The sequence below is a fragment of the Aedes albopictus genome, chromosome 3, assembly GCF_035046485.1.
Source record: "Aedes albopictus strain Foshan chromosome 3, AalbF5, whole genome shotgun sequence".
Taxonomy (NCBI): domain Eukaryota; kingdom Metazoa; phylum Arthropoda; class Insecta; order Diptera; family Culicidae; genus Aedes; species Aedes albopictus.
Window position 1 is genome coordinate 439835502 of NC_085138.1, and position 15207 is coordinate 439850708.

General features: G+C 38.6%; 1 protein-coding gene across 1 annotated transcript in view; it reads left to right on the forward strand.

Annotated features, from left to right (window-relative positions):
• LOC134291066 (uncharacterized) overlaps positions 1-12873 on the forward strand; it is a 37077-nt gene extending 24204 nt beyond the window's left edge. The window contains exon 3 of the mRNA XM_062858348.1: positions 12806-12873. Coding sequence (XP_062714332.1) covers positions 12806-12873 — 68 coding nt within the window. The remainder of the gene's footprint in view (positions 1-12805) is intronic.
• The last annotated feature ends 2334 nt before the right edge of the window (positions 12874-15207 follow it).

Here is a 15207-nt window from a genome sequence, read left to right on the forward strand (position 1 = left end):
CATTTTCAAGTTATAGCCAGCTTGAGACAAACAAAGTCATAAACATGTAATGTTCAATTACTACGTAACGGTTGAGATTTGACCATATGCGTAAAACATTTTTTTCACCGGTCGGAACCTGTTTGCTTGCTAACGTCCATAAGGTTATCAACAAATCCTAGCCTTACTGTGTCGCATACATAGGTTCAGTTCAATTTTATATTTAGCCGCTTTCGGAGGGACACCCGGAACTGGGTACGGCACTACCGGCTGTCCCTAATGTGGTCCTGACATATTTCTTTTATAACCAGCAATCAGGTTATCAGAAAAGCCGTTATTTGTTGTATCGCATGCATGGGTTTGGCACTCTTTTATATTTGGCCACATCCGTCAAGACCCCCGGAACCGGTTCCGGACAACTACCGGTTCCAATATGGTCTAATACTGTTTTCCTGCTAATCGTTCATAAGGTCATCGGAAATGCCGCTGTTTGATGTGTCGCATGCATGGGTATGGTACTATTTTATATTTGGCCACTTCCGGTGGGACATCCGGAACCGGTTCCGGAACACTACCGGTTCAGGTATGGTCTGATTCTGTTTTCTTGCTTACCGTTCGTTAGATAATCGAAAATGCCTCTGTTTGATGTGTCGCATGCATCGGTTTGGTACTCGTTTATATTTGGCTACATCCGGCGGAATATCCGGAACCGGTTCTGGAACACTACCGGTTCAGATATGGTCTGATACTGTTTTACTGCTTACCGTTCATCAGGTTAGCGGAAATGCCGCTGTTTGATGTGTCGCATGCATGGGTTTGGTTCACTTTTATATTTGGCCATTTCCGGCGAGACACCCGGAACAGGTTCCGGAATACAACCGACTGTCTCTAATGTGGTCCTAACATATTTATTTGATAATCAGTCATCAGCTTATCAAAAAAGCCGTTATTTGTTGTATCGCATGCATGGGTTTGGTACTCTTTTATATTTGGCCACTTCCGGTGAGACATCCGGAACCGTTTCCGGAACACTACCGGTTCAGATGTGGTCTGAGACTATTTTCCTACTTACCGTTCATCAGGTTATCGTAAATGCCGTGGTTTGATGGGTCGCATGTATGGGTTTGGTGCATTTTCATGTCTGGCCCCTTCCAGGGGTACCGGTTCCGGAACACCTAAATGGCCATAACTCCGAAACGGCTGGACCGATCCGAACCATTTTCAATAGGAAACAATGGGACCAGATTCCGCGTCGAATGAGCCGTCGATCGTTAAAATCGGTTGATATTTACTATCTAAAAGTGAGGTGACCTTTTTTTGTACACATACACACACACATACATACACACACACACACATACACACACACAGACATCATCTCAACTCGTCGAGCTGAGTCGATTGGTATATGAAACTTGCCACTCTGGGGGCTCTATCGAAATTTCATTTTTGGAGTGAACATATAGCCTTTCGGTACACCTTGGTGTACGAGAAAGGCAAAACGTCGTAAAAAAAACCCTTATTAATCCACCTAGCGGTGATGGTGCCTTTCTCGTGCCATAAAATATTCTTTCAACATAACACAAGTGACAAATTAAGTCCACTTAATATTGATATATTTTATATGAGCATGATTTGAAATTTCGATCATTGTGGATTTTTTATGATTCCGGATATCTTCCTCAACTAACCAAGGAGAACAATTTTTCTTGGTTTCAGAGAATAAACTCAAGAAAACAATCGCCGTATTAAATATTGAGGCATCATTTATGTATATATACACTCTTAAAAAATATGAATTTACACAAGACGTAAACCATCAACGTGACTGAATGGCAAATTTGACTCAACTTTACATCCATCATGTAAGTTCGAGTTGGTTACACAAGATGTCAACAAACCTATCTGACCAGATAGGTAGAAACAGTTTTACTTTTATCACCTGCCTCACAACTCGGTGATATAGCCGAGAGGTATAGTACGTGCCACTCAATCAGAGGACCAGAGTTCAAATCCAGTTCATTTTCTCACATACATATGTTAAATGATAAATGATAAATCTCTCGCTTCGGCTCTAGCGATTGCTAGCTCGATTTTATTTGAGATAAAAGACGTAAATTTGTATCAAACGGGCCGCGCTCCTTTTATGTGCATCCAAGTGAACTTAAATTTACATGATTTTTAAGAATGTGACTGCAGTAACACAGAGACGAAAATCAGAACCTTTCAAATGTGTATCAATTGCGTTATTAGCTGCAGCACTAACGTCGAGTAAACGCCGTGATGCATGCAACACCCAAATCACGTTATTTCTTGGCGTTTTACATTTACACCCTAAAACAAAACAACACAGGCTTGCGTACAATGTACACAGATTTGTTTACTCACGGAACTACAAATCAACCCAAATTTAAGTTCTTTTAAACGCAATCCCGCACCTCCGTGAAATTACTCAAATTTGCGTCAAACAGCGATAGTGGTCACTAGGTAGTTCTCGTTTAATCGCTGCAAAATTTCTCACCCAGTGGTAAGTTATATTCACCCAGCGGAGGCCTTATTTGACGTAAATTTGGGTTTAGTCAAGATAACCCAAATTTGGTTTCTTCCACGGAGCCGCACGGATGTGTCGGTGCTCCTCTCTTTGTTTTTGACAACATTCGTGTGGGGAGAGGGAGAAAACAACCCAATGCTGAGTAAAAACTAAAAGCTGTTTAGCCAAATTTGAGTTTTAAAACTTATTCTCTGGGTTTAAATATTTTTCAGTATAGGTACTAGATCAGCCTCCACCCCAGTGTCAAATGTACACAGTTACTTTTCTGGCTCTAGCGCTGGTATGGGAGCAACGTTCATAATTATTAAATAATTTTCTCTCTGAACGATGACATGCATTATCAGGAATCGATCAGTGCAATAATAATTGTTATTTTATTCTCATGTCAGCGCCAGAGCCGGAAAAGTAACTGTGTACATTTGCATTTGACACAGCGGTGAGGCTGATCTAGTAGTACACAAATCTGTGTAACTTCTGTAACCGTTTAGCGGCGCATTTTACCCGAAAAATGAAAAACACATATTTGGTCAATAATTTAAAAAATATATAGCTTAGCTTCTACAATGTTTTTTGATTTCACGTTTTCAATAATTGAAAGAAAACACATTGAACTTTAGGATGCCAGCAATTAAAATGGTCATTATTGAATGTTTCATGACTAAAATCGAGTCATTCCTTAGGGAGCGCATTATACCTCGATCTCCCCTAATAAAAAAGGTAACCATACAGAATTTTGGGTTGCCAACATGAATTTTCACTCGCTGACTATGGATGAATCAATAACGGCATTGCTGGAAAACTCATCAAGTTCAAGTAGCGGCGCAGCCAATTTTTTTTTCCTCTGATGATAGTTTGATATCAAAGTTTTGTTCTAAGTTTTCGATTCTCCCCTATGAGCGCTTGCACGCTGACGTCATCACTGTTTCCTTCTCTTTCTTTCCTTCGGCGTCGGTCCATAAAGCCGTCCTTGCCCTCAAAAAAAATTTGAGGGCAATGTTTACAAATCGTATGAGAATTCGATGAGGTTATGTTTTTGATGCAAGCCTCTATTCTTCATTACACCAATAATGTTTGACACTTCTCAGGTCATTTTGACAGACCCCACTCATACACGAAAAAGATGGATCGGATCATATATTTTACTTTATCGATCTTGTTGCTCTATTTTTCATGCTCATGACCTGGGAGTTGTCAGTCATTTTGAGGTTAGGTTCGTTGGTGTAATAAAGAATAGGGAATTTTTTTTGTAGAATACACTGATATCTCCTTTGTGTTCTGAAAATCATGCTGGGTAGGACAGTCCATATGTCCTACCCAGCATTTTTTGTGGGTAGGATAATATCGTCGCACCACCAAATCGAAGTCGTCACTTGAAGCACATGCGAAGTTGCAGCTGCGAAGTAAATTTGAGTCTGTTTTTTCTGTTGCGCATAATTAAGAGCTACAATATGCACTAATACAAATTGAGTTGCGACAATTCTAAGTAGTTTAAAGACTGCCCCAGAAAGTATGGACGCACCTAGTCTTCAGTTGACTGGGCCTGATCGATGGTTCTTGTTTCGGGCTTCGTTTCGGCTGTTTCTTCTTACTATAGGATCTAAAATTCAAATGTTCTTTGTCACAATGAACATTGGAATTCAAAATGGTAATTTTTTTGGTCATACCCCGCACTGTGTAAGTTAGAACATTTTTTCTTGTGCTCAAATACCTTCATTATTTGTTATTCCAAACGAGGGTTAGCAGGATCTCTATTTTTTACCCAATTTTTGCCTATGCTTAAACGTGTTATCCCCACCGTATTTGCTGATTGCCGGGTGCACGGTTTTCTCACTTACTCCCACCATATTTTGCTCATTTCCTTAGTGATCTTTCTAGCTCTGTTCATCGTTTGTGCACATTTTTTTGATGATGTTCCGCTGAAAGTTCATGTATTTTGAAACAAAAAGCTGGAATCGCAAAAACCGCTATACAAATGCTGAGAAAATAGGTTGACCAACAGGATGTAGCTTTCAAAAAGAACTATTCATGAATAATTTTGAAAAGCCAGTATTTTCTTAGTGCGTCCATACTTTCTGGACCGGTCTTTAAAAATTAATTTTCGCACGTTCGGTCACATCGGATTTCGACCAAAAGCATAATATGTCCTAGCAACTCCTCGCGCCACTTTTAAAGTCTTTAAAAATATCACATCACAAATACCACTTTGTCTGATGGGCCGAACCTGTGGAATAGAGAACATTGGGCTTGTGCCTTTGGTTTTGAAAATGAAAACGTGCACTCATGCAGAAATACTTATTTCCACTTGGCCAATGCAATGAGTTGGTCTTCCAATTTAACGCCCAGATGTATGCAACTTAGCGTTATTACCTACCGTTACTTGGCATGACATTGCCTTACTACATTCATACACCGAGGTAAATTTCTACTCAGTCACTGAGTTGGTCCTACTCAGAAATAGAAACGACTTTTGTTTTCTTACTTAATTTCCGTTAAGTTAAAACTGAGACAACTCAATGAGTTGCCTCACTTCTAACTGAAACGTAGCAGGAAAAAAAATAATTTGGAATAAGTCCATCTCAGTACATGAGTAGAATTTTTTCTCTTAAAACCTCTTAAAACCCAACGGCCAATAAGAACATTAATTTCTCTTATAAGAAAAAATATATGAGGGGGTACCCATAAAAAAGTAACGTTTGGAGAGGGAAGGGGGTTTGGGATAGTTTGACACGTAAAACGCACGGAAAAACACGTGCGAGAGGGGGTGGGGATGTACATTACCAATTTTAGCGTGACGTACGTAATGGATGCTCCATGATGACTGTTTTGATAAGCAGCAGCATCCTGTTCGCCAGATACACTGGGAACATGGCAAAAAATTCTTGGGGAGCGTACATCACGCGTTGATGGAGAGGGGGGGGGGGTTAAGCAAAGTGTGAAAGTGTGAGCATTATTTTTAGAGTTCTCATACAAAAAGTGTGACATAGGGGGAACGGGGTTTGAAAATCAGCAATTTTTGCGTGACAAAATTTATGGACGTTCCCTTGTGATATCACTTTTAGTTTGTTGCATATGAAGTCACCTCGTAAGAGTGATGCACGAATTAGTTTTTTTTTATTTAAAGCAGCAAATCAGCCGCCGCCGTTGAATGTGGGGGTCTAGCCATCGCTAGAACCGGATCAATAGATGAATTATATATATAATGTCGTCCATCCAGTTAATAACTATCCTAGTATAATAATTAAAGGAATACAAGTTTTCATTGTTTTTTATCTAAATTTAATTTGACTCTGAATTTGTACTAGAATCGCATTTGCCACGTGGTTTAAATAAAATGTAATTTTGAATATTAGTTTCCTTAAATTACTACTGGGCTTGAATTCCCTTTAAATTTCATTTGAATATTCGCATCAATTCAAAAGTTCTGAAACCTTAAAAAATCCGAGAAATGCCTGAAATTGTGTTACGTATCGAGAATTTCCAATGTCCTATAGATGCATACGGATATAGGTTTTACAGGTTTGGTTTTCCGAACTTATTTATACAAGCTATTGCAGGCGTGAGGCTAAACTTCCGACGTGGTGGAACTGCTCATGTTTCATTATGAATTTCGAGCTCGTTATTAATAAAAAAAAGCTTAGACCACGATTATTAGGTAATATTTTGAAAACCATTATGAACTGCATGGGAACTGTATGAAATGATTATGTCTTTTGCTGCTTCATAAGGTTAACCTTTTGTAATTCTCTAATAATCAGTTTGCGTAGATCTTACGGTTGCGTTCTGGCGGAATCTGAAGCTACCCGTTTCCGCAGTAGCCAATAATGAGAATCTAATAAAGCGCGTAAATAAATACCCAATTACTCGCATACCTTACCTACGCGTGTTCGAGAACGGTTTTGACGACCGCCGCCCAGGGACCACGCAACCATAATCGATGAACTACCGAACCGCCTCTGCCTCTGTAGGCTGTAGCACGTTAGCGCCGCTCTTTCGTCCTCGTCGTTCTCTCTCACATTCTCTCTTACTCTCGTTCTCGTGGTGTGCTGTGGCGGCCGTCGCGTCGTCGTGGTAGTCACCCACCAAGAGCCTGCTTAACCAAATTACACCTGTCGCTCGGGTGAAAAATGCTGGTCCGGATCACTAAATTGGCCATAACTCCGGAACGCCTTGACCGATCCGAACCATTTTCAATAGCAAACAATGCGGTAAAATTCCGGTTCGATTCGAGCTATAATCCGAAAAATCGGCCAATGGGAAGTGCCTTAAAAGTGAGTGACCTTTTTTGTACACAGACATACATACACACATACACACATACACACATACACACATACAGACATCATCTCAATTCGTCGAACTGAGTTGATTGGTATATGTGACTTGACCCTCCGAGCCTTCTATCGAAAATTCGTTTTTTGAGTGAACATATAGCCTTTCAGTACACTTTGGTGTACGAGAAAGGCAAAACCGTTATTTTAAAACACGTCGTAAAAAAAGTCAAATCATGTTAGATGTGATCCTGACTATTTTGCGCGTGTTTTTGAAAAAAAAAAACTCGGTTTTTTTTACGACGGGTTTTAAAATAACGCGGTTTCTTTACGACGTTTTGCCTTTCTCGTACACTAAGTGTACTGGAAAGGCTATATGTTCACTCCAAAAATGACTTTTTGATAGAAGGCCCGGAGAGTTGAGTCACATATACCAATCAACTCAGCTCGACGAATTGAGGTGATGTCTGTGTGTGTGTATGTGTGTATATGTGTGTGTATGTGTGTGTACAAAACAAACTCACATCAATTTTTGATAGTAAACCTCAACCGATTTTTATGACCGATGGTTCATTCGACGCGGAATCTGGTCCCATTGTTTCCTATTGAAAAAGGTTCGAATCGGTCCAGCCGTTCCGGAGTTATGGCCATTTAACTGTTCCGGATAGGTACCCCAGGAAGGGGTGCCCATGCATGCGACCCATCAAACTGCGGCATTTTCGATATCCTGATGAAAGGTAAGCAGCAAAATAGTTTTAAACCATATCTGAACCGGTAATGCTCCGGAACCGATTTTCTGGTGTCCCGCCGGAAGTAACCAAATAAAAACAAAATGAACCAAACTCATGCATGCGACACATCTAAGAGCGGCTTTTTCGATAAACAGGTGAACGATAAGCAGAAAAATAGTTTCAGGCCATATCTGAACCGGTTGTGTTCCGGAACCGGTTCCGATGTCCCGCTGGATGCGGCCAATTAAAAAAATAATCTCCAACCAGTTACCGGCAGTGTTACAGAATCAGGATTGGATGCTTTGCTGAAATCGATGCAAGCAATTTATATGCGTAACAGAACAAAATTTTGACAAAACTATAGGGATCTCGTCAAATCACACCATTTAGGATTCCTGAGGCGTTATTATGCAGTAGGATGGATCAACTTTGTATAAGAAAATTTGAATTTGATGGCTTCAATCCCGCACAATTTTGATGCAACTGGTTGAGCCATCGCACTCTGTAACATAGTTTGAATGGGTTTTATATTGGTAAATTTCACTTGCTTGTTTTTTTTTGTCAGACTGTACATGAATATATACCAAATGTTATTAAAATATGGCTGAAGTGTGCAGAAAAAAATGTGTCTAATTGTCTTGATAATGATCGGCATCCAGTACTAGTGGAGGTTGTCAAGCAGTCAACAGAGAGTTTCGATATTTTTCAGCTCAACCTAACGTCGCTATGTAAGCCAAAGATTCCAAATTCTATTACGGCTTTCATAAAAGTCTAGTTTTCTTTAATAAGGCAGACACAAATTTCGATGTTCTCCTTTGTCCCCTAAGACAATTTTGGTCGGAATTCAAAATTTTGAGGAAGGACACAAAAAAAAAAATCAAGAATTTTTAAAATTTTAAGGTGGAATAAGAGTTTCCTAGAAAATTCCTTGAAAAAATCCCATGAGTTGAGCGATTAATTGATTGGGTATTTATTCATCAAACCCATTTATTATTTATCACCTCCCAATTGACGAGTCAACGAGCACTGTGACAAAAGAAGAAAATGGAATTTGTTTCGTTCTAAAGTATTCTCAGGATTCAGGATCACTTCGGCTTACGTCGACGGAAAAATCTTGAGTACATATTCGACGAGAAAGGCACTATCACCACTAGGTGGATTAATATGGGTTTTTTGAAATAACGCGGTACCGCGTAAAAAAACACGTAAAAAACCGCGTAAAAACACCGCCTAAAAATCGCGTAAAAAACTTCAGTGTAGTAGAATAGAATACATTTAGGCGCTGTACAAACTGAAAGCACAGCTGTCTGTTGTAATCGCTCTCGTAGTGTCACATTCTACAAAAGAAGTGTAAATTAGATTAATAAGCGGCTGGGGCTGGGGTCTCCAGTTAGCCTAGTGGTTAAGGCTACGGATCGCCAATCCGGAGACGGCAGGTTCGATTCCCGTTATTGACGTGAAAAATTTATCGACTCCCTGGGCATAGTGTATTATTGTCCTTGCCTCTCAATATACAAATTCATGCAATGGCAGGCAAAGAAAGCCCTTCAATTAATAACTGTGGAAGTGCTCAAAGAACACTAAGTTGAAGCGAGGCAGGCCAAGCCCGGTTGGGACGTAGAGCCATAAAAAGAAGAAAAAGAAAGAAGAAGGAGCGGTTATGAATAGAAAAAACAACGTATATTCAGGAAACAAGGTACATTAGAAATAGCTTTATTTTTTTTTTTTGTAGATTGAAAACGATTATGTGTACATTAACATTTTTCTGGAGCAATTGAAGGGGAGTAAGTGACAAAAATCCACTTTCGAGTAAATGAGGTTTAAAATTTTTCACCAATTTTTGATTCCATACAAAATGTATGAAATTTCAAAATCGACCTAATTTTCTCCGAATTATTGTAATAGGGTGACTAAGGGTATCGGCAGGTTTGTTCTCTTCGTCATGGGGGGTTTTGTGGGCCAAATTGCCTGAAATTTGGGCATATAACTCAGCTTGGTTGGGAAGGATTTGAGGCCAAATCTCAGTTCAACAGGTTTCAAAAAACTCCCCAAACATTGCAATAATAATCTTAAAAAAGTTCTTAAAAACCTGAAATCTGAAGATTTTTTTTATAGGCTCAGCACAAAATCGACTGAATGGTCACTTGCATCCCTTTGCATCTAGGCCCCTGAATTGTGAGAATCATAACTAAACCCTCTAATATCCAAATTTTTGATTTTTATCTAATCAACATTTTTCGTCATGTAAAATCGATTTTATCATTAAAACATGTTTATTTTGGAAGATGAATCTTGTTAATTCTCAATTTTGTGAATTTTGGTTTTTGGTTTTTATAATTTCTATTTTTGAACATCCCAACACTTTTATATTTTCCTGGAAGCCTATTTGGCATATCGATTTTTAAAGATGCAAAAATTTTGAGATTTCATGGTTATCGTTAAAATATTTTTTTTTTTTCATGCAAAATTTTATTTTCCAAATAAATTTTAGGAAAACAACTTAGAGGCCCATATAGCCGAGGCGGTAAACGCACGGGTATTCAGCATGACCATGCTGAGGGTGACGGGTTCGATTCTCGGTCGGTCCAGGATCTTTTCGTAAAGAAAATTTCTTTGACTTCCTTGGGCATAGAGTATCTTCGTGCCTGCCACACGATATACGCATGCAAAATGGTCATTGGCAGAGGAAGCTCTCAGTTAATAACTGTGGAAGTGCTCATAGAACACTAAGCTGAGAAGCAGGCTTTGTCCCAATGAGGACGTTACGCCAAGAAGAGAGAGAGAGAGAGAGGAAAACAACTTCAGCTTGTATTCAACTCTCTTAAACTCTTTTTCTATAATAGAATGATTGAGTAAAAATTTAAAATACGTTAATTGATGCGATAATTTACAAAAGAAACAATAACATCTGAAAAGTGACCAAATCATCAATTTTTTTTCAGCAACAAATTGATATCACATTTTGATATCAGTTGGTCTTGACTAAATTTTATTTCAAACTTGGATTTCGTTTTGTTGTCACTTCAAACTATTATAAAAATAAGTTTTTAAGTTATTTCAAAACTTCTAGGCAACCTTGTATACTAACTCTAAGAATGTACCATAAATGTTATTATCTTATGGCATTAAGAATTTCATATCATTCGAAAAACCCCTATATTTAACGATTTTCATTTTTTTTGTACTGATAGCGAAAACAGTTATCAATTTGCTATCACTGATAACAGAAACTGTTAAGGGAACATTTTTCTGCTCTCATTTTTGAGAGCAAACGTTAAAACGACCAAAACGACCACAACCTGAGTCATCATAATTTCTAATATCACAACATCAGAATTAGTTTTCAATTTGCTGTCAGACTTCGCTCGGGTTTTCAACCATACCCATTACACGGTTCCAAAAAAAAAACGGTACTCTAGTAAATTTTAGCTATGTACTGCAAATACCTTGTTTTTTTGAAGTATAGACAACTTTCGCTGTAGTGCTATCAATTATATCCAACATTTGATGAAAGTTTTATAATTTTGGTATTTTTTTATTTCTTCAGTAATTCCAGCGGAAGTTCTTTTGGTAACACCTTTGAAAATAAATTTAGCAATGAATCTGAAAGTTTCTTCGGCAGCTTCTTTAAAATTCCTTCAGCAATTACTTCGGGAACTTCTTCGTGTATTCCTATCATCCCTTTATCAATGTCATTATAAATTTCTTCCGCAATTGCTTTGAGGAATCTTCGGCATCTTCTTTGAAAATTCCTTCCGCCATTTAGTAGTGAATTTCTTCGTTAATCGCCATGAGATTTACTTAGACAATACATTCGTAAATATGAAGCAAGTTCTCCGGCAGTATCTCTGTGATTGATTCTGGCAATGCCCAAAGCAGATCCTATTTTCAAAATTTTCGAAAATTGCTTAAAGAATTTCATTTGAAGTTCAATTGAAAATTTCTCAGTCAATTTTTTGGGAACTTCCTCGCTTATCACTGTGGAAATTTCTTTCTAAATTCAAAAATTTCTTCGGCAACTCTTTCGGATTTTTTTTCCAATTTTTTTTGGAAATAATTTAACCAATATCTTTTGAAACTCGTCAGTATTTTCTTAAAATATTTTCTTAGTAATTTTTATGGAAATGCCTCCATCCATTTAGAAATTTCTTGTGCAACTCTTTTGAATTTCCCTTTAGAAATTTTTGTATGCAAATTCCTTTGCCAATTTATTTTATTTCGGTGGAGCTTCGTTGCCGTGCGGTTTGGGTCACTAAGCTTCAAATCACACCATGCTATGGGGCGAGGGTTCGATTTCCGCTCTCCACTAGTGCATGCTCCGTATGTCCATTGTCTAGTGTTAAGTTGTATCCAGACTGTACAGCCTCTGGCTGAAGACGTTGTCCGTGTCTTTCTTTTCAATACTTTTAAGACAGTCAAATAATTATTTTATTACTTCGAATTCATTTTGAAATTTCTTTGTGAATTCCTTTCCTGACATTCACAGTTGACAATTTCTGAATTTTTTAAAGAAGTTGCTTGATAAAATTGGTGAAAAAACAGCAATAGCAATTCCAAAGGAATATGCCGAAGAATTAGTGGGAAAAAAAATCTAAAACAATTTTCTTAGACATTTTTTCTGTCCGTTCGATTTAGAAAGGGGTATGGGCAGCATGGAAGAAAGATCAGATTTGACAAGATACTTAAACCCATCCGTGAACCTTTTCTGAATGGCCACAGTGAGAATATCACTAAGCATTACTAACATGTGTTTCTGATTTTCTTTTTATGTTTACCTTGCAGTCGTGTGTCAACCACAATTTGTTCAGTAAAATTATCATACATTTAACCCAGTTATAAGTGAATAACAACGCCAAGTAACACACTAGTCATAGAAGAGTAACGGCGACCTGAAGCAATGTAGAAGGTGTAGAGAGGAAAGCCATGGTGTTCAAGACTACAGCATGTCCTCGAAACGCCTGATCGGCGATTATACGGCGGAGACCTATCATGCCATAAGCGACGGAATGCACAATGTTCAGCCTTCAAATAAGCAATTGCCATGAAGTCTCAGTAGAGGTATTTGAAATTTACCTCAACCACTTTTGTACAGCATAAATGTTGTTGCGAAAATCCTTAGTAGAACATAAGTAAGGTGTAGCGATGACTGCTGAACCATACCCAATTTCCCCCGGCCAAGACATGATTTTTTTATAGAAAGAGGAAAGATCAGTGGTGGGTTCTCTGGTTATGTGTGAGTCGACCCACCTAAACCTCATTTTTTTTATCTTCCCTAGCATTTGATACGCTCATTAGGGATGACTTCAAGAAGGAAGAGCTGTACATGAGTACACTCTATTGGTAAGCGGTGCACCAGTTATCGCATTGATCTGTCTTTTCTCTCCTTGAAAATTGTCTCCTGGCTAGTTCTATATATCACACCTCCCCTCCGGAAAAAAATACTGCAGTTCCAGAGGGGAAGCTTTGAAGGTGATTTGTAAGCTAGGATAGTGATTTTTAGTAAGTAGGCACACTCAGATGAATCCTACAATAGGTCCTAACAGGTCAGGTGTTCTCTCAGCCATCAGAAGAGTCTATCCACGTCTATCAAGTGTTACACTAATTTCCAGCTTTCCAGTCATCATATGCATCATCATGCCCTCTAATTACGTGCACCAAATTACAAACTTTACTTTATTTTCTGTTATGTCCTCCATGTTGATAATAACTAACACATGTCAAATTGAAAACCCTTTTTGACTACACACTGTTAAAAAGCTCATTTTCCGGTTACAACCCAGGTGAAACCTAGTAACGCATAGGCAACGCACCCAACCGTCCACCAAGTTCGAATTTGCTTTGATCCACGGTCCACCGACTGAACAACAACCGTCTAGGTACCTGCCTTTCCCCGGCTGCGGGTTCTATTCTGCCCATTTGCACCGCACCACCACCGTGGGTGAAAGTTGTTCCGCATTGTTTCAAGAAAATTTCATGTACATTCACACACATTCCCGGGTTTTAAATTTATCGCGTCCGTTGATTTACCGACCGCTCGCTCGTAGTAGGGTCCTGCCTGAGGAAACGCCATTCATGTGCCTCGTCCCAGAAATTACCACTTTTTACGTGCGCACCCAATTAGGACCGCGGCAGCGGCGCGCGCGGTGGACTTTTATGATCCACACAAAAAGTCGTTTAGAGCACATTTCTCCACTTCCGGAGAGTGAGCGCGGTGCGAATTTACCTCTAACCACCACCCTTTAAACAAGGTGCGGACAAACTTTTCCCGGCAATATATTTTCGGAAATTTTCATAATTGCAAATATCGCTATTGATGTTTTGCGGAGCGTAACCCTCGCGCTTCGAGCGGAGCGGTAGAAAATGGGGCACAAAAAATGTATGGTACTACAATAGAGAATGGGGCTCCGAAGGGCCGGGCGGTGAGTTCTACGGCGACGGTGAAGGCGATTTGCTCCATTTGCGTGAATGTTTTCCGGTACCAGTTTGTCGCCATTCTAACCGTTGGTTGGCTGTTGAAGAAAAGTTTTTAATTAAAAACTCGCTCACCTTGGCATTATTTATGCAAGCGATAAATGCCAAATCTAAAGGAACAAATTGATGGGTGTTTTTCAGAAAGAAAAGAAAATCTAAGAACGTTATACAGTGGGGTGAAAGCACATCTCAACTGTCTTGGATATCAATCGGGTCAAACTTAGCTACATGTGGTATAACAACAGCATGCTACAAAATTCTAAATTATTACAAAAATTACTCTAACAGGCACCTAAGAGCATAATACACGTGAATAAAAATTAATCGTGAATAATTAATTATTCTCAAGCATAATGAATTTGTTGTACTACCATTTTCAAGTCATTGCCATAGAATCTTGGAACTGTTGCCTAATGAGCACTTACAGTTGAATAGATAATATCCTAAATCTTTTACAGAATTTCTACAGAACTCATGTGAAAATTTCAGGAAATTTTCAATGTATTCCTGAAAGAATCCATACAACAATTACTAGAAGTATCGTTGAAAGAAATCCTGAAAGAATATCTAAAACATTACGTAGAGAAATTCCGAGAAGAATTACATAGGGAATCTCTGTATGAGTTACGGCAAGAATCCATAGAGGATTGATTGCTAGAATCACTGGAAAAAAATCATGCAAAAATCCTTGAAGAGCCCCTAAGCCCTTGGAAAACTGCCTAATGAAGTCCTTACAAGAATTAAGGAATACCTGTACGAATGCCTGAAGCAATCTCTGGAAAAAAAATGTAAGTAATTCGGATTGGATCAATTCCCGGAATTCCTTTTATGGATGGTTTTTCTTTAGGGACACCTGGAAGATTCTCTGGAGGAATTCCTGAAGGAATCCTACAAGTAAAGACTTAGGAAAAACTTTGTGAAAAAATTTAGGAGAAATTCTTAAGGGAATCTGAATGCACACTTGGGGAAATTTCGTGAAAAAATCCTGTAAAAAATTTGAAGTAACCGATGGAGACGTTTTTGAAAGAGTTCGTGAAAGGTTTCATGAAGAAATTCGGTAATTTCGAAGAATCAATGGAAGATTCCTGCAATATTATGAAGGAATTATTAGAAAGTTTCTAAAGAAACCCTTGGAAAATTTTCAGGGGGAAGCTCTAGAGAAGTTTCTGAAGCATTATAAAAATGGAAATTTTAAATAAGTTCCAGG